The sequence below is a fragment of the Zonotrichia leucophrys genome, chromosome 3, assembly GCF_028769735.1.
Source record: "Zonotrichia leucophrys gambelii isolate GWCS_2022_RI chromosome 3, RI_Zleu_2.0, whole genome shotgun sequence".
Classification (NCBI taxonomy): Eukaryota; Metazoa; Chordata; class Aves; order Passeriformes; family Passerellidae; genus Zonotrichia; species Zonotrichia leucophrys.
The window spans coordinates 100,695,646-100,716,590 of NC_088172.1; the positions used below are offsets into that span (position 1 = coordinate 100,695,646).

The 20,945-nt window shown below is 43.0% G+C and overlaps 1 protein-coding gene across 2 annotated transcripts in view; it reads right to left on the minus strand.

Annotated features, from left to right (window-relative positions):
- The window catches only part of TTBK1 (tau tubulin kinase 1), a 100,280-nt gene that overhangs the window by 22,245 nt on the left and 57,090 nt on the right, over positions 1 to 20,945 (minus strand). For both annotated transcript variants that reach the window (XM_064709610.1, XM_064709611.1), the window contains exons 10-13: positions 18,744 to 18,898; positions 17,820 to 18,039; positions 13,922 to 14,097; positions 12,360 to 12,918 (exon numbers count right to left, since the gene is read on the minus strand). In XM_064709610.1, the coding sequence (XP_064565680.1) occupies positions 12,360 to 12,918; positions 13,922 to 14,097; positions 17,820 to 18,039; positions 18,744 to 18,898 (1,110 nt within the window). The remainder of the gene's footprint in view (positions 1 to 12,359; positions 12,919 to 13,921; positions 14,098 to 17,819; positions 18,040 to 18,743; positions 18,899 to 20,945) is intronic.

Sequence of the window (20,945 nt, forward strand, 5' to 3'; positions counted from 1 at the left end):
ATGCCCAGGTTCAGACACACTACAAAGAGAAGGAGTGGTAGGACAGGAGTGACCACATCATGAAGAGGTAGTGTAAGGATGGGGTTATACCACCCATATGGCTCTTTTACAGGGCATTTCTAGCTTACTTTCTGTCATTACGACAACAGAAGACTTTAAATAGTGAGAGAGGTGATGCACTGTAACTCTTTCACATGCCTGCCCCCTAACAGTAGTAAAAAATAATGGGAATGGTAGGCAAGGTCAGGCTCACACCAGGGATTTCATCATCATGGGGGTATCAAGAGGACACTCCTAATGAAAAGTGGCACCTGCAGAACTGCACCTGTGCCAGTGCAATTTATTTTCAGCCAACCCCCTCCCACCAGAACTGCCTCCCCTGAAAGTGAATGCGTGCTGGCATAACCACATTTACCCAGTGCTAGCTTCACCCAAGCTTTTACAGTAACATTTTCACAGAAATCATATCTCATTAGCTCCTTCCTGAGGGAAGGAGGCTGAGGAGAGAGCGATAAATTGGAAACATCTCCCGTTCTGCATAGAAAGAAAGTGAAAGGAGCCAAGAGGCCAGGATATAAAAAGATGGCTTTTATATGTATATACAAGTGGTGAACATTTGCTCACTTGAAGTAGATCATGAGATCCCAGCGACAGCTTCCTGTCCTGATGCCAATGATCTCTGTGAGGGAGTGGCAAATGCTCATTTCCAATTTGGATTCTGAGCAGAACAAGTGCTATGTACAATGGGAAGGAAAAGAAGAGTATCTCCCTCAGGATGCAAACCCCATTCTTGGACCCTTCTGATGAACTCAATTTGCCTAAGAGTCTGATGCTGAAAGGGAATTTTATTTCACTAGTGTTGATTCCCACTGGCTTTTTCCATCTGAAGAACTAAAAAAACCCTACCAAACATAAAAGGACAAATAAGTAGGGCAACTAACTTTTCAGCCCACAGCCCCATGATCAATTTTCATGTCAAAAGCCTTCCATCAGCTGGGTTTTTTGCCAGCTGATTTTGGATATATTTACATTTATAATTGCAGTCATTATAAATTAAACACAATAAATAAATGCAATATAAATGTAATCTACATAAGATTTTTTTTAGAATTGCACTGCAACTAGTTTCAATATTAATTTATTACATTTCCATATATATAAAAAAGACCTCTTTTCACATTTCTTTAATTTCCCAACTGTTCCTCAACAATATGTAGATTCCATAGTAATTAATACAGCATTAGATGAAGATGTTAAAAAAACCCTTTAAATTGACTATTTTTAATACTTTTTGCATAATACTTTAACATCAGGATTCCAGTCATTAGCACCAATTAATTTGTTCAGAATTAAATTGTAAAAGACATATTGATCATGAAATAAGACTTCCCATAAAGCCCAGGTGACAGCAACATGTCCAATTATTCTGGTATAGAGCCCAAATTTGATGGTTTAACAGGACTGGTTTGGAAACCAATATTTAGAAACCAATTACAGAGACTGAACAGCAAAGAATTCAGTGTCTTTAAATAATGTATTTCAGTGGTTTACCACATACCTATGTCTTTAAAATGAGCATCTTGCTTCTAGGTTTACCTTTGCTATTTTATCTTCCAGCACTTAGACTCATATCTTTGCCTGGCAGGTTAAAACCCCTCTTGCTCTATTCAGGCAGAGACACCTAACAGCAATCATGTCACTTTTTAGTTTTGTATTTAATGACAGACTGCATTTCTTCCAGCTTATTCTACAAGGCAGCTTTTACAGAAGCATTCTTGTATGACTTCTTCTCTTTTAGGTTTTTAAAATCTTTTACAGAAATTTCCATACAAAACTTGGATATGTCTGGTAGTGATCTCACCACCACGAAAGATCTCCCTCCATTCTTCTATTTTTTCTATTTTCCTGCTGATAAACCAAAGAAGAATTTATTTATTCTTTTTGTTTTGTTTTTTTTTTGCTGCTGCAGCATAGTGAGAACTTAGATGCAGCTAATTACTTCACCTAACTGCCACCTCATTTTGGGAGACAGCACCTCCCAGGGCACAGTTTCTCTCATTCTGTACATGTGACTTACATCTCTCATACTCCAAACATGCCCTTGTCCCTGTGTAGATGCAATCATCACTTTGAACACAAGCAATTTATCAAGCAATTCAGATCTTTCTGCAGAGCTGATCTGTCAGTAGTGTTTTATCAAACCACCCACCTTCTGTCACTGCAAACCTTCTCCTCAGTGATTTCTTTGTTCTTCTTGACAGCCACTAAAGGCATGGAATAGTGCTGAGTTAAGGGTAGGAGGTCAGGAGTCCTAATGAGAAACAGCCCCTCTTGTAAGAGATAGCAACATATAAACATATTTGTTTGTCTAGTTGGCTTTCAATTTATTAATAATTTTAACTGGAAGAAAGTCTTACTGAAGTCTATATAAATCAACCACTTTATAAATCAGATTTTTGAACTTAGAAAAGCAGTATCAAGTTTATGTGAGTATCATTATGATAAGCAGCATTAGACAGATTACTGACCTTTGAAATTTATGTATGGAGCTACTTATTAGCTTGTCATTGTTTTTGTCTGAACAAAAGGCTTAGAGTTTATAAATACCCAGTTATCCAGTTTGTTCCCCTTCCTGACTGGCAAAACTAAAAACTGTTTGATTTTTCTTTAAAAATAGAACAAGAGTAATTTCAATTCCTAAAATTGACCTTGAAAAGCAAACATCACTGTTTTAGACGCTATGAACAAAAATTATTAAGAGTTACTGATTTAAGTCTAGTGCTTTCACAAATTCTATTTTTTCTGGAATCTGTTCTTCCATCAAAGTCTCTCATGAAGATGGAAAAAAATAACATCAGAGCAGAGTCTACTTAAGGAAATCATCCCTTCTCATGTCAGTTTGAGAAGAGCAAATCCTTGCTCTTTCTGGTATCTGTCCTTGACAAAGGAACTGCCAAATAGGATTAGGCTAGTGGTTAATTCAATCCAAGTATTTTTGGCAATGCCAGTGCCTTTTTTAAAAAATAAAGCCCATGAAAAAATTGCAGATAAAAATTTTGTCTGATCAGTAAACTGTCCTGTTCACACATGTTCTTGGGGCAAATCAAAAGACATTGATGCCACTGATTCGAGAATGACTGTGGGAAGAGGCTGCTCATACCTGTGCTGAATCTTCTCAAGGAAGGTGTATTGACCCCCATCTCCATCCCTGCACCCCCAGGATGCTCAGTCAACATGTCAGCCTGTCAGACCATGTCCTGCAGCATGCAGACACACCGGGCCAGTGCTAGGAGCTTCAGAAAGCACCACTCACCCTGTTTGGGGATGCACTGTCTGCTCCTGCTTAGGGGAGGGTGAATCTAATATTAAGGGAGCTTCAGGTAGGACAGATGGACCTACAGAAAGCACTGCTTGGGAGGAATTGTTCCTTGAAAGCCCACTGGAAACACCCTACCCATGCAGTGATACCTCCATGCCACAACTTCCTTCCAACACCCACACTTACTCCAACCCATCTTCACATCTGCCTGAGCTTTCTGCACGTTTTCTTGCCTGTATCCTAGGCTTGTATATTTTCTGCACAGTATTTTACTTTGGACTTGCACTTCCCTAAAGCCCTGAGCACCAGCAATGACCCCTTCTTCCTTCACCTTAACATCCACCCTGCCTGTTCTCCCAGAAGATGAGACCAAAGGCTCATGGCAATAGAAAATAGTTACCACATTCACTTGACTACAATAAGTCTTCATACAGTCTGGTGTTTTACACTGCAACTCTGCTGAGAAGGGCAATATATTTGTGCAAACACAGGAAATAAGGATACTTATGGCAATTTAAATTAACTTAGAACTCCCTCTTCTTTTGAGATTCACAGTTTTAGCAAAGGGCTTCATGGGCTCTGTATACCAGGAGCTGAGGCCACTTTATTTCTCAAATGAGATCTGTTATCACAGGCATTTCCAAGCAAGGCCAAGAAGCAGGACTGCTCTGCCATTGAAAAGCTGCAGTTGCCTAAAATTTCTGGAATTTAAAACCAGCATAATTTACAGCTGGATCAGTAAGAAAATTTTTGCTATCCAACTTGACAGTCAGTGCCTCTGGGGGCAGGTAGGAAAATTTGGAGCAGCTTAGGAGTGGAGAGCAGACAAACAGTCCCACTGTCATGTAACAGAGGCACGGCCAGAGAGACAGAAATGTGTGGTCACCGTATGGAAACCAAACTGCAATAAAAGCGAGGGGATTTCCAAAGCCAAAGCAACAAAGAGATACATGATTGTAACTCCACAAGAGGGACAAACCTGAGGTCCTGCCTCAGGTGAGCTTTGAGTGGGAGTCTGCCTAGATCTAGATGGAGTAAAACCGCCTACAGATTGGGCCCAGTGTAAGACACCAGCAGAGATGCTCGAACCCATGTGCTGAGGAAGGCAATGCTTGCTGATACCTCCACAGTCTCTCCATCCCAGTCAGAACTTGACAACGTTTTGTCGCTCGATTGCTCCTGTTGAGTGAGGCAGCCCTGCACTTCCTACCCCGAGGCCCGAGCGGGATTTCCAGAGGAGCCCTGGCCTCTTTCACACAGCACCACCTTCACCATCTGCGTTCTCATCTTCGTCCTCGCCGCCGCCCCTCGCTCGGGCTGCCGGCAGGTTTAGATTCCAGTCTCTGTGGGGTCTGCTCGTGGGGGGCTTTGGAAGTTACAGTACCTTAGGCCAGTGTTGTCTGGGATTCAATATTGCATTATAAGTGGTGACACATTGTGGGTGGGTGGGAAATCTATTATTGCATTATGGAGGCTGCTGCTTCCCTGAACAGGCTATGTTTTGTGTGTGAAGCGGGCCCACACCTGCTGGAGCTGGGACCTGGAAATGCGGAGGACGGAAGGCATGAGTCTGTGGTTTCCTGCCGTGAGGGGCATGTGCCTGCGGTGGGGCATGCGCACGGGGCTGCTCTCCGCCGAACGGCTGCGCTGTATGAAAGTGCCACCAACGTGAGGGTAGTGTTCTGTCTCCAGGGTTGAGGAGGAGAAAACGGAGGACGCCAGTCTTCTCAGGGGGCTGTACCTCGGGAGGGAGTGCTGAGAAGGCCTGTCCTCCTCCAACTGAAAAAGACCAAGAAGAGTGGAGGAAAAGGTGTCAGGCAAAAGAGTTGACTCGCCCCTGGTTTGTGATGCGCATGCTGCGGACATCTTCGCTGGCGGATGAAAAATGCTTTTGCTCTACACAGGGCCTTACCTACTGTTCTCTATGGCTATCAGCTCCCAGGGATGCTATGGGCACCATGGAGGCCTGCCACGCTCTCCCCAGCCACAGACAGAGCAGAGGGACAGCAGCAATGCCAGGCTCTGCTGCTCTGTCCCCTCCTCTGGCTCTTCAGGCCACACGCCTCACACCTCTCTGTTCACTGGCAGTGCTCATCTTGGCATGCCACTAAGCTATTCATACATCTTGCATATGGGTAAGAGTCCAACTCTGAACACATTTGGGAATCACATGGATGACAGAAGGTGAAACAGTGCTAAAATGATTATGTGCATTTGAAAGTGAGGGATTCTCAGGGGCTCTTTCAATGAATCTTATTAAAACTCACTCCAGGGATTTGAAAAAGCAAGTTTGGGGGCTGTTAGTAGACTTCTCTTTTCTCACACTTACATTGCTGGCCTCCTGATACATTTTTATATTGAGTACCTGCAGGGGGAGTGTTAAGGCTTTCAGTTCTGGTAAGCAGTGGATAGACAGCAGCTGGACAGGCAGGCAGAGTATAATTCTCCCTTCAGTGAGAAATTCAAAACACAGAACCATACGAGGACATGAGGAGAAGATGCACTGTTAGGTTCCTTTTCTGCTTCTGTGACCCTGGGATAGCCAGGAGAGAGAGGAAGTGCACCCACTGAGGACAGTTTGTGCCAGGATGAGATTGCAGTCCCTACCTTCCCTTTATGCTCTGCATGGAAGAGAGAGGCATTAAGGGGATGACTTCAGATCCTTCACCCTGGAAGTGCTAAGCCCTTCCTCCCCTTTCTACCTCTTTTATGAAACTAGCACTTTCACAAGGGTCAGCAGTCTCAGTCTCCAGAACCAGACCTTTTTTTCCTGGAATCACTTTTTTCCCTTCAAGGGAAGGAAGGGAAAATGGGAAATGCATTCCCTTCCTTATGCTGCATTTCTTCTCAGGAAGTCTCTGCAGGTGAAATGCAGAAAGGCAATATTGGATTTTCTTTAAACTGCTCTCCTTACCTTACTGGAGATGTTGCCCTTGCACTAGAAAAAGAGCTTAATGTCATCCAGTGTCATCTCTTTCCTGTCACCTTCAATATCTCTGCAGTGCTTTGAGGCAGATATCTTATCTTCAGAAGAGCCTCAGAGCTACTCAGTTCGTGGTTTGCATTGAATGTGAAAAGCAATTATTCACAGTCCTAAATGTACTGCATGTCACTGCATAGATCAGAGTCTCAGATAATAATAATGTAATGCTGTCACACAGAGTACTCAAGAGAGACAAATAAAATCTAGACAGCAGCTCTAATTTCTCAAAAAGACAACCATCTTCTCTTTGCATAGACAGTGTAGAAATTCAGCCCTGGGTGTGCTATTTGCAAGCTGCACAACTAAGCGTTACTGGAATTTTTATTCCTAATTTTTGTTCCACGTTTGGGTTCAGCATATTGTATGAATTCCAAGGTATATGTCATCTCAATATGGTAAAGACTTGTCAGATCTCAAAGGATCACTCCAGCTACCCAGAGAGACCTCCTCTACAGCACAGGAGCAAGGAATTGCCCAGGCCATGAAGAAGCAATTACAACACCCCATCAGCAAGTGCATTTTGGTACTGCTGCCTCCAGGATGAAGCTGAGCTTACAGACATGCCACTTTTCTCATTGATGCTCTAATGCTTGAATTACTCCATCAATGCTGAAGGTGCTGCCCCCCTTTATCCCTTTGCAGCCATCAGGCTGGACCACCTTCCATCAGGCCTATCCTGCTCTGTTTGGACAGGGTCAGTGGGACACTTTGTGTGTGAAGTCCAGGAGAATATGTTGTTGATAGAACTCAGTATATGTTACAGATATAAAATGTAATTAGGAATGTCTACTGAGCTTAAGGTTTTGATTGCTATTTTCTGATAGATAATTATATTTATATTTAAGGAACATATGTGAATATTACTTCCACTACCACCCTTTTGCTGATCCTTTATTTCTAACACATGGATGGACAGGGACCTTGAATCTAAAGAGTGTAAGAGGCCAGCTCTACACTCATCCTTCTCCATCAGCTGACAACCTTCTCTTCTCATGGGGAGGGAAGACAGAGGAGCTGAGTGCCAAAGAATCCCATCATCTACAACAGGCATCAAACACAGACCAGTGGGAACTACACTGGGGGAGGAGCAATGAGTCTTCCCCTCTGCCAATGCCCATCCCTCACCACTGAGAAATGGCCCCTCAGGTTGCCTCAGAGCAGCCCACAGAAATGCTGTAGAAGGCAAAGGAAACCAAGAGACACAGCTCCTTTTCCCCTGCTGCCCTTGCTCGAGACACGAACAATTTTAATCAAGTCCACTTGTGGCACTCTCCTGGCTGTGTGAGAAAGAGGCTGAACACAGCATCAAGATGATTTTAAAGAGTGATTTTAACTACACAGCTGAGTTGGTAAGGAAAACCACAGTAGTGCCTCTTCACACTGGGACCTTTTCTAACAGATGAACTCTAGGCCTGTAAGAATTAGCCTAAGCAAAATGCTCTCTGAACCCTGCAGAATATATTCAAGGATAGGTAAAGCAGAGTAAGTATCAGCTCCCACTTTAATTTTTCGCTTCTCTTTTGGTTTTTTACATGTGACGTCATTTGAACAGGCATGTTTTAGGCAGGTGAATCCCCAAACATTTTGTAAAATGCCAATTGCACTAGCAACAGGGGAGACTGAGTCAAGATATACCTATGAACACAGACCTGAGCATAGTCAGAAATAGTTTCTAAAATTCATGCATGTATGAACACTTGTCTTTTCACTGCAGAAGGCAGCAGTAAGTTGCCATCCCTGTCAAATATCAGTGAATTTATTCAGCATACTTAAGAGCTTGACAGATTTTTAAATTATATTGCGAGATACGGGTTTAAATTATTTCCAGCAGTAACAGCAACCCTGTGTCAGGATTAATAGGTAAACAGAAGTGCAGCTTCAATCTTTTCTTCCAGTCATTCTTTATCTATTTCTACAGCTTTATCTGCACACTAGTGCCTAAAAAAAACCCCTGAGTCTTATTAGGTCATCCCTGAAATGCATACATTAAAGTAAACCCTCAGAGCTCTGTTAAATAGATGTAGTGAGTGATGCACAGAGAGAAGGGCTTGAACATGACACAGCTTCTGTTCTCCCTTTATACCAGGTCTTCCCATGAGATCTGTGCTCCACTGCAGCCATTTTCTTGTCATCTGAAACTGGGAGTTTCCTAATATGTGAGAATATTTGGGTCAAAAACTCCCCCAGGCTGTTCAGAGCTTCCTCTGTACTCGACTTTGCTCACAGCAGCATCTGATCATTCTGTGCTCCCTCCTACACCCACAGAGTTTTAACGAGGACAGCACCATCTCTCACATTTGAGCTACAGCATCTGTCTTCCAAAAGACTGACATATTTGAAGAAACATCTGAGTTCCAAATGAGGATAACTCAGGGAATTAAAGGCTGGTCAGGCTTGAAAGACATGGAGCAAATCCTCCTGGAAGAAGGCATTTCCAAACATAAGAAGAAGGTGCAGTCAACATGGATATATTAAGGGGAAGTCATGTCTGATGAACCCAAGAGCTTTCTGAGAGGACTGGGTGGGAGGTTGTTGATCTTGACTTTAGTAAAGTTTCTGACACTGTCTCCATAAAATCTTCATAGACAAAACAATGAAATACAGGCTAGATAAGTAGATAGTGAATTAGACTGAAAACTGTGGGCTCCTGGTCATAAAATACCATGTTTGGAGAAAAAATGTCCAGTCATTAATGGTGCAACCAGGGGCTGATAATGCAGCCACTACTGTTTAACAACTTAATCAGTGACCTGGATGATGGGACAGAGTGTACCTTCTGCAGATTCACAAATGACATAATACTGGGAGGAGCAGCTGACACACCAGAAGGTTTTGCTCACATTCAGAGGTGCCTGGATAGGCTGGTGAAATGGGAAAAAGGAATTTCACTAAGTTCAGCAAAGGGAAGTGTGGAGGAACAGAACGCACTGTGGGCCACCTGTTTTGGAAGCAGCTTGACACAAAAGCACCTGGAGGTCCTGGTGGACTCTAAGCTGAACACAAGCCAGTAAGGTGCCTTTGTGGCAAAAAGGGCCAAGAGCCCCTCAGGATGTGTCAGGAGTGCAGCCAGCAGGCTGAGGGAAATGCTCCTTGCCCTCTGCTCAGCACTGAGAGTCACACCTGCAGGGCTGTGCTCCAGTTCTGAGTACAAGAGACACGTGGACATGCTGGAGGTAGTCCAGAGAAGGGTCACAAAAATGATGAAGGGACTGAAAGACCTTTCATTTGAGGAGAGGCTGAGAGAGCTGAGACTGTTTAGGCTGGAGAAGAGAAGGCTCAGAGGGATCCTTAACAACATTTATAAATACCTGATGGGAAGATGGATCCAGACTCTTCTTTGTGATGTCCAGTGAAAGTAAAAGAAGAAAGGAACAGAAATTGAAATACAGGGAATTCCATTTAAACATTTTTATAAGTTTTTTACCGTGACAGTGATTGTACACTGGAACAGGCTGCCCAAAGAGGTTGTGGAGTCTCCATCCTCAGAGCTACTTTGACTGGACACTGTCCTTAGCACCCTGCTCTAGATGATCCATCTTGGAGCAGAGGGTACACCTAGATGATCTCTAGAGGTCCCTTCCAAGCTCAGGCATGCTGTGATTCTGTGACAATCCAGGAGGCACTGTCTTTCTGCCAGTTACAAGTGATGGCTCACAGACTGGAGCCAGAGAATGGAGAAACAGAAGGAAGCACATAGAGCAGGAATTCCCCATTGCTTTCAGTGAGCATGCTACTGACACCAAGGGATGATCACCAGCTTTTGGGACACCAGAACGAGGTCACAGATGGGTACAACAAAGCCTACGACTTCAGTCAGGGTATTTCAGCATTTAGTGACATTTTTACCTATCTTACAGGCTCAGTTCATCTTTAAAGATAAGGAAGATTTACTCACCTCAATACACACACACACACACACAATCACAGTTTTAATCAAACCCAGAGAAGCACATGCATGAGCTGCAGGAAACATCTGTCATTGCTAATGAGGCCTTCAGTACTTTCACTAGTTAAGTCTTTGGTTAAATTCTTATCAGTGTCCCAGCCATCCATCCCTTCATACTTGCTGCACCCAAGGAAAAGAGGTTTCTACTTCCCTTTAGGCACCAAGTCTCTTTGAGAGTTAATAGCTGGTTTTGTGACAGCAAGTGGGAAAATATGAGTATCACTGCACAGCTGCAGTGGTAACTGAAGGATTCAGACATCAAAGGAAGAACCACTAAATCCCAGTCAGCTAAAGAAGTCCAGTGTTAGTCTGTGTGTACAAAGCTAGGCCACAGAGTTAATAGAGGGTATTTGAGAACATAGGAACAAAAAAATGCGGTTTGCTGGAGAACAAAGGCTGCCTGATATATTAGCAGTAATCACCCCCAATCCCATTATTTTACCTTTTTTTCCTGCTCTTTAAATATCCCTGTGCAGTGATAAGAAGTCTGTGCTGCATCATATCCAACTCCCCCAGTCATTTCACATAGGGGTGCATGTGCTGTGGCCAAGAAGGCCTCTCCAGGCTCCTTTAGCCACACTAAATATGTCAGTGAAGTGTCCCTGCTGTTGTTTACAGCTGGTTCTTATCAGCTGGCTCTTACCATGTTCATTGCACCTTGCAGATCTTGCACTGACCAACCCCCAAAGTGTACAGACCACAGCAAATTCAGACACAGACCCTTCCAACTCTGCCAATCTTGCCTTATGCAATTTCTAGATACCTGGGGCATTCAACATATTGGCTTTCTACAGCAAACACCTCCACCTAGGAGCCCTGCAACTGGAATGCAGTCTCTATGAGAAACATGTGCTGCTTCTGTTCCATGCTCAGCAGGACAGCCCTCGTGCCTACTGTCAGCATTTCCACCCTTCCTGCAAATGCTCATACACCTTAACAGGGGACACCTTGCCTGGTGATTTGCAAAGATTTGCTTTGATTCCTTTTACATAAATTCTTGTCTTGTTCACGGTTTTCTTCTTGTATCTTTTGGGAATCCAGAGAAGAGAAGATTCTGGGCAAGACCTAAATAGAAGGATGTTCTTTTATCATGCTCCAGTCCAGTGAACACTTCCTTGGAGAATAAGCTCAAGAAGGAAGCAGAAACGAAATTATCATCTTCCAGACAGGAACAGGCAGACTGCACTGTCATAGGAGGGTATCCCTGTGTACATGACTCAAAAACTTGCCTGCTCTTTGCTTTGCTTATGGATCCCATGTGCATGAGAGATCTTCATCAACATATAAATACAAAAAGCTCTTAGGGGAACAATTTGATTGCCTCTTGCACTGAACACTCTGGGACAGCCTTCTTCTTAAACAAGAAGATTAGGTATGACAGGAACTCTGTGCCTAGTGTATCATATTTTTTCAGCTAATCTAATAAATAACATCCTACTAAAAACTGAACTACTTTATAGCATCAGAAGACCACAGGAAAAAAAGCAAAACTGAAAGGAAAAAAGCCCTCTACAACTATATGGAAAAAACACAATAGGTAAAGAACATTTCTGTGAGTAAATACATGGTAACAGCAATGCCTCTCACTTAAGCAAGGTTGATGAGATGTATGTGCAGCTACTCTGAGCTATTTGTTAAGTATTTAGAAGAAAGATTAATTTTAGGGAGTTATTTTATGATTTGCATTGCTATGGGGCTGTGCAGTGCTGATGTGTGATTAGATTAGAGGTCATTCTCTTGCAATACACTCCTATTGTTGCCGAGAAACTATGTGGAGAAGATTTGCTAGCAACACCTCCATACAGCTAAGTAGTTACTAAAAATCCTCTGTGGGAGAGCATAAAAGGAGAGAGTAGAGATACCCAAATCACAACTGTGCTCTCCTCTTGTCCCTGAACCGAAATGGCTGAAAGATCTTCATAACAGTGTGTCCTCAGAAGGACATCACTGGCTTTTGGGAGCACTTCTAAGGTGTTCACAACATTTGCCAGCACTGTCAGAAGAGTTTTACAACAGCATCCATGCTTGTAATCAAATACTTCTCCAGCACAGTTGAGGCTTCCTAAGATGATGCTATGATAGGCAACAAGATACAGACCCAGGGATCTTACCTGTCTCTGAGGACCAGTAGGTTCAGATTCTCGTCTCCTTTGTCGGAGGGCTGGTGCTGAATGTAAGGGGGAGTGGGCTGGACTTCCTGTCTGCTGTTCATGTCTACTGTCAGACACTGTTTGAGAAGGTCCTTCATGTCTGTGGGAACTGTCCTCCTCAGTCACTGGCAGCATACCCCGACTTCGCCCATCGTGAGTCTTCGGCCTCACTGCAGCATCTGCCCCCAGGCGCCTTCTCTCTTCCCCATCTTCAATAGGCCTCAGTTCCTCGGGCTCCTCATCCGTGGTTCCAGAGGTGCTTGGCTCAGCGCCGGGGTGGAAGTCCTTCAGCTCTGTCTCCTTATCAATGATAACCCACTCCTTGCTGTCAAAGTCCTCCTCCTCCGCCAGCGGCACCGAGCGGAAGGCGTTGCTGAGGGCCTCGTGCTCCACGGAGGCCGACACGTCCATCCTGCCGCTGGCCTGCCGGTCAGCCTGGCCCGTGTCGATGGACAGCATCTGGGCCGGCTGCGAGGAGCACACGAGCCGGGACGGAGAGCCAGGGATGTCCATTCGAGACCTGGGGACACAACAAGAAGCCATTCAAAACACATCAGGGTTGTGGGCAACTGTGACCGTGTTCGCAGGGGTCCCAGGATGAGGGAAGGGACGAGAATGTTGACTCCATGTTTCAGAAGGCTTGGTTTATTATTTTATGATATATATTATATTAAAACCATACTAAAAGAATAGAAGAAAGGATTTCATCAGAAGGCTAGCTAAGAATAGAAAAAGAATGGAATGAATAACAAAAGCTTGTGTCTCAGACAGAGAGTCTGAGCCAGCTGACTGTGATTGGCCATTAATTAGAAATAACCACACGAAACCAATCACAGATCCACCTGTTGCATTCCACAGCAGCAGATAATTATTATTTACATTTTGTTCCTGAGGCCTCTCAGCTTCTCAAGAGAAAAAATCCTAAGGAAAGGATATTTCAGAAAATATCATGGCTACAGGCAACAACAGTGACCATAAGAGAAAGCCTGTGTAGGTTCTTCTCACTCAGTTCTTGGTACACTTTAGAAAGACAGGTTTAAACAAAAATATTTCTTTAGAACCTACAATGATGCAAAGAAGCGCTTCAGTATGACAGCCAATTCAGCATCTCTTTCCCCTGCAGACAGGATGATAACCATTTCCACCCAACAACACCTTTCCCCTTTGTTAAGTTCGACTGGCTTTTGAAAAAAACCCTCAAACCATGTTCTGATCAATGTTTCTCATTTGGCCTACATCAGCTGCTTGCTTTGCACAAAGCCAGAGCATCTGCTGCCCAGATTTTAGGACAACTGCAGTGTGTTTTCAACAAGCATCATCCAGAAGCCTTGCAGACTCTTCGGGGGAAAGCCCTCCATGTGTGAGACATCAACATTTTTGACAAAGAAAGGGGAAGTAGAGAAGGAGGTGAACCGAAAGTCAATGTAGATAAAGTTGCAAGCATTGGCTGCTGGTCTAATGATTAGGCTGGTCTCAAGAGTGAATCCTCAGGACTTGCTGAAGGCTACAGAGGGTGAACAAACCTTCTTTCATGTGGATCTGCTTTTCCATCAGCTGTGGAGAGCCGCTCTGACTCGGGGCTGTTGACGCGGCGGTAGCGGAGGGAGCGCACTTGTGCGGTCGGCGACTCCGGAGGCACTCGGACAGGGGAACTGGGGCACACCCCGTTTCTCTGCTCCTCTTCCACCATGCACTGAGTCTGGAGGGGGGAAACACAAAGAACTTCAAGATCTGGCCAAAGACGTTGATTTCCATCCTTCACTGTTGCTCCGGACTTTCTCCCAGGATACAATTTCACAATCTACACAAGCAATGTCTGAAGAGAGGCAGGGTCCCTCTGCCCTGGCAATCAGCTGCTATTAAAATAAGGTATGGATTTAAAATCAATTCAAATATTTAAACATCTTTACAAGGTGGTCTGTGCATTTCAATTACTCTGAGTGTTGATCCAAAGGAGTTCTCATGGGTAAACCTACTGCACACACAAACCCTAACTGCTTATCCAAGATGCCTAAGAGCCTTGTTTGTCAACATTCATTTTATCAGGGGCCATGCATTACATTGCAATGTACACACTTTTACATCTGGTCTGACTAAGGCATCTCCTAATTACCAGGGTGGTTTGGGTTTTTTGTTTGTGTTTTTTTGTTTGTTTGTTTAATCTTGGTCCTTTAAACAAAGTCTTCCACGATATCCATTCAACCACAACATCAGTAAGAGCTCTCCACAGAACCAAGGTCATGCAGGGAGCTGAACACATTCATGGACATTCTATCATTCCATATTTCCTCTTTCATATTGCCTTATTAAATTTGATTTTTTTAAATTTAGCAGAAAACAGAGGAGAAAAAGTAGGTGACCAACACAGCTGCCCTCTGCCTTCCACAGCGCTGATCTTCCTTGGAAGGAAGGGGCAAAAGCACAGCAGCAGCACAGGATTTGCATTCAACATTGCTGTTTGGCCAGTCATGCAGCATCAGCTGCTGCACACCGCCTGTGTGTGGGGATCTGTATGGAGAATGCTCACCCTTCCCTGCCCTACTTCCCCTTGTCCCCCATTAATGCCAGAGGGTCTGAACACAAGCAGCATCTCAGTGAAACGCTGCTGATCCAGACAGCTGCCTTGTGCATGCAATGTGCACATGGCAAGTCAGCCAGTGCCCATAAATTAGCAGACCTAAACCACCCAAGCCAGAGTTGGAATGCATAACTAAAGAGCTTTTGCAGCTAAGGAGAGTGGAAGAGAACTTTCAAGCATTAGAGGAAAAGCAGAATAGATGATAATGACTTAATCTGTAACCCAGTCATGGCCAGGAGAAGGTTAGCAACAAACAAAGGTCAAATGTGTTTGTGAAGGGAGCAAAGTGCTGATGTAACTGTTGGGTAGCATCAGCTTGGTAAGACTCAACTGGGGGATGGTGTGGGAGAACGGTGAGAGAAGTTCTGTCCTTAACACAGAAATGGGAGAAGTGGGACAGAAGGAGATCTGAATTGTCTGCACAGAGAAGTAAGGATCATCCTAGACAGTTATTAGGGAGAAAAAACATGGCAAGCTCCACTCCTCTGCTGTATACAAAGAGCAAGACAGGGGGAGCCAGTTAATTCTAGTGCTACAAGACTGGAAGATGAAGGATGTGATGCTGTGAAATAGAAGGGTGTTTAAACACACCAGTGCCCTTGTGGTTCTGGTGCCTCAGATTACAAGCAGAGGTAGAGCTGTGCCCTTAGGTATCAAATTGGTAGCATCCTTTTTTTCTCCACATAGTGACTGCTCCTTAAATAAAAACCAATCCTCTCTCAGAGAACAGACTGAAGACAGTAAGTCTAGCAAAGCAAAAGGACAGGCAAGAGTCAAACCAAAGATAAAAACCCTCAAAGAAAGGACTTCAGCTCTGGAGAGCTTGCTGCCCTGGGCTGTGCTGCACAGGCTGCTGTGTACGTACAGAACCTGTCAGAGCTGAAGTGCTCCCTGCCATGCTGAGAAACTCCCAAAGCTCCTCTGGCAGCAGCTTGACAACAAATAGCCTGGCACAAGAGTCACCTGGCTGTGCTGTGGAACTTCTAGAAACCTTTCCTGCCTGTAGCTGCTGTTATGACAGGACTTGTGAATGAGGACCTAAGAGAGAACACACAGCTAGCATGCAGAAAGGACTCCCCTGTGAAAAGTCTGACTGAAGAGCATCAAAGCACCTGGTGGTAGAAATGCAAAGAAAAACACACAAAAGTTGCTAGGATTTTTCTGTAATATTCTTTTTTTTTTTTTAATATATGTTGTGTGAACAGAGCTGTCCCTCTCCATCAGGCTTTTCTCATTTCATATACCTTCAAATGAAAACTTCTGGGAATGCAGAGTTACCAGTGAGAGATGAAGAAGTAATTTGAACTTCATTCATAATTTCTCAGTGTCGGTGAATTCCCTGTAATGTTTCAAGCAGATAAAACATTGATCTGAATTATTTGCACTGGAGAATTTAAAGTAAATTAGATTATTTCTTGTCCATGCATTTCTAAAAAGACTAAAGATAGTGGAGATACCTATATTGCTGAAATAAGAACTAACTTTGTACTAGTAGAGTTTGAAGTGAATTCTGGTCAGCCTCAGAAGACTAACACACTTAAAATGCCACTCCACAAATGTCCATTAAAGACAATTTTGTGATGTGAATTTGATAAGCCTTGACAACATTTTAAGCCTGATGAATGTTTCTCTGCTAACAGATTCTGTATGTATCTGATGACCTGCCACTAATACTAATTTACTTGCAGTATGTAAATTTACTTTATTAATAAACTAACTGTCAGATTCTAATACTTGACATTTATCATGGAATCAACCTTCACTGGGGATACCTCCAAGAAATTAGGTAACATTTACAAGAAAGGACTGAGAAACACCTTAGAGATTATGAGGAAAATTAATTGAAGTATACATTTCATGTGAGCTAAAAAAGCTTAATATGATCTTGGAATGCAGAAACACCTTAGAGATTATGAGGAAAATCAATTGAAGTATACATTTTATGTAAGCTAAAAAAGCTTAATATGATCTTGGAATGCAGAAATATAAGAATACTAAGTAATGGTTTCTCTCACTCTTGACAGGGGGGAAACCATTGTTAGATGCTCCCTATAGATTTTCCTAGCCTTAAAAGAGAAAGTTAGAAAAGGAAGAGAAAAATGAGTGATGATTCAAGGTACAGAAAAATACAGTTTATGAAGACATCTCTGATTACATTTATTTACCCAAGAGTGTCATCCTGATTTTTTAAGATTTTCTAAGCCTTCTGATGTTTACATTCTTGCAACACACTTTCTCACACAGTTTCTGTAAATAACTTACTGTTTTGCATTCTTTTATAGAAGAAGCAAAATTTGATAGACTGTTGGTTTGTCCAGTGTTATTAGAAAAGTAGCATTTTCACCCTCCAATCCACCATCACTTTTAAAAATCTATAAACGTTAGAGTCAGAAAACAAACTTCCCTTTTTTCACCTTAAGAACAGCAGTGTGTGTGCATTGTGTTTTGTGTCCTATAGTAACACAAGAGGTTGGGACACAATAAAATTTTGGTTTTTAATTTCCATGCCTGGGACATTTCTGATATTATATCAGCTATGCAAGGACTGGAATTTCCTTGCTTGAAGTATCAAAATCCTAGATAATGACATGATGGTAAAAAAGATTCACTTTAGCATTACTGGCCCCCAAAATCTCACTTGAATAAAGATCTAAATTAATCCCAATGGCTTTTACTCTGTGAAAAAATTCCTTGTAATTTCCCCTTGCCACAGGAGAATTCTTCAATGCTTTTTGGGCTTACTACACAGGATGCTACATCAGTGGATCTGAGTGGCCTCTAGCAGTCTGTGAAACCACTGCCCTACATCCAAGAGCCACAGGAGACAAGGAAAAGTTCTTTACTTTGCTGATGCTGATCCTGAGTTTGTTGCGATTCACATCTGTCTCTTCCCAAACTTCACCCTCGTTGAAAGCCGTGTTCGGAGCCTGCCCAAGGCCTTCCACGGGCCGGCCTGACAGGATGGGAGGAGCGTTCTCTTGGTCACTCAAATGTTCCCCCTGCAGGACATCCTCGGTGTTCTCACGGAGCAGGTCCCCGGGCACCGGAGTGACATTAACCACCCTATAAAAGAGACAAAAAGAAAGGTAAAATTATCAGTATATACAGAAGGCAGCTTGTTACATCACCCCATAGGAATTCCTCAGCAGATTTTAGGGTATTACTTAGTTGAAAATCAGGCAGTCCCAGATGTGACATCCTGAATCAAAACAGGAAGATTCTGTGTAATTAAAGTTACAAAGACAGTAGGATGGATCAGTGAAAGCATCTTGGGACCCTTGATAAAACTGAAAACTTCCTCACAAGTGCTGTGAAGAAACCTCTCCTTTTGCACGAGCAAATGATGCTTATGAGGCCCTACAGTTTTTATCTTCCATAACATTACTAGGGATTACTCTTATCCCCTAATGTCAGCCCCCCAAAAGCACCGAGACAGACCAGTGTACCAGGCCTAATCAAGCCTTTTCTATTTGGAGTCATCTGTACCTCTGAGCATCAGTCTCTGTGTACCTTTGCAGCAGCACATGAAACACATTGTGAACAGGCTGAGGAGCTGTGTTGGAGGGGTGAGCAGAGCATGCACTCAGCTGTGCTCAGTACTCAGCTCACCATCCACCACCACAGACATAAATTAATATCAAAAAAGTCACATCAAGTGGTGCCTCCCATGCTGTTCCAACTTCCCAGAATCATAATGGCCTTGAAATCTTTAAAAACAGAACTGAGCTTGTTGTCCACTGTCTGACTGGTAAAACCACAACACTCACCCAAACATGGCTGCTGTTTGCCTGGTGTTCTGCTGTGGTGGAGTTGAGGTGCTAGTGGACAACAAGATATCTGTACCAGCCTTCTCCCAGTCAAAGGCTTCATTCTCAGTGATGCCCCTTTCCTTCATGCTGTTCTCAAAAACTGACATGATTAGCTGGAAGAGATTTGCAAGAACAATTTCTGGTAAGTAGGTGTGAGAGTGGCTCTCACCAAAAATGTGAAGGATGTGCATGAGGACCAAGTGCATCCAGTTTGCCTATGAAAAGTGCTAAAAATGAAAGGAAAACTTATGAAATTGCAACAGTTGGTTTTGGCTTCATAAGTAAAATTTCTTCAAACCTACAAAAGAAATGCATGCAACATTTTGACACTGATTCAATGAAACCTTGCAGTTAGCTTGTTACTCCAACTCTAAATCCATAACTTCAATTCAGCTTTCCTCTAGGTTAGACAGTACATTATGCAGAACAGTACATTTGATATGCAGAGTTCAAGGGCTGCCAGAAGACATAAAGAGAACAGGAAAAGGCAGCCCTAGGATGCAGACTCATTGCAGTGTCTGGCTGAAATATGGCTTAGTCAGGAGCCCTACGTTGTGTTTAATGTGCACAATGTGGCCTGACACACTTGGCTGCCTAAGAAAATAAAGCTCTAAAAAGGATGATACAATTTTCTTTATAAGATGGCAGGTACAAATGCTCATGGCTGATGTGCTCCATGCTTGTTCCTTTTCTAAGAACTGGTATCCTCTAGGAGAGAATGAAATTACTGTCAGTAGTTCTCAATGCACCAATGCATTAGCAGAGAAATCTGATGTTGTGCTGTCAAAAGGAAACTGGATGCTGTAGGCTAACAGAGCTGTGAGGTCCTACATTTCTAATAAAATTATTTAGCAGCTAAATAATGCAGAACTGACAGGATTCAGCCTGACAGTTTCCCTCTACAGGGAGAGACAATCTGATGGCTAAAACATTCAGCTTATGGTGTAGAATCAACACTAAGTTATGAATAAAATTTAGCATGAGCAAACAACCTGTTTGCAACTATATTCCAGTTCTGTTTATCAGCATGATCAGAAGGACAGGAAAGCCTCCCATTTCCCACTACCTTCCACCAAACTGCAGAAAAATGCCTATTTGCAGCTTTCAGATGAGCCAACTTTTTCCTCCTTTCTGTGACCCAGAACCCTAGGATGAGGTGCACACTCCTGTGGTAAAACTAGATTTGATTAACAGAATGTCCAGATTTGGGTGTCAATCAGACCAAGGCACAGGAAATTCTTAGGATTATATTTGTTTTCTGGCTGCTACTTTGGAAATTATTACTGTAGAATATCTTTTAGAAATTATTATCCTCACAAACTCAAAGATACCTTGCAAGAGCTCCCCACATTTGTAGACAGATGCCTCTATAAAAGCCATACTGGCTTCAGTTCATTAGATCATCCTCACCCATCTGTCCACTAATGCCAGTCTAATCACAGCTTTTGATTCTTTGTGATGGACATGTCAGTATCAGGGAGTGGTATCTTGTGAAGCTATTTAAAAATTGGTACTGCTTCTGCCACCTTCCATTCCTTTGACACTGAAGCAGTCTGAAGTAAGAAATCACATGATAAAATTAGATGTTCAGCTGCCTTATTCTTAGCATCCCTTTAAGGACTCACTCAGTTGAAACAACTTTTGTTACTTTCTGCTATAACTTATTCTGTAACTCTTGCACTTGACTTTGCAGGCCATTAGGGATTTTACAGCCCTTTACTGTACTCCCTGTAGGATCTTTTTCCATGGCTGAAGGGTACAGGTATCTTCACCTGCCATTATTCTAAAGCTATTTAATGGGCTTACTGAGTCTTCTCAGCTTTCTCTGAAACCTTTATACTCCTGATGAAAGGTCAAAGCTTTACAAGGAGAGAAGTGGAGTGGAAAACTGCACAGAGCAGTCCCAGCAACAGCCACTGCTCCTGGAAAGCCATGCAAAAAGTCACTCGATTCTGTCCACAGATCCTCTGCCTACAGACAGAATATTAAGAATCAGAAAAGTTTCCACAGTCATGTTGAATTTCCTTCTGCTGGGCAAGACAATATGCAATTCCAACTCTGAGTATCAAACCCACTAGTTTTGATAAAGACTTCTTTTGATAAAGAAGAGGTGCAGTATGTTTCTCTATTAAGGATGTTACTGTCCATGAGGATATAAAG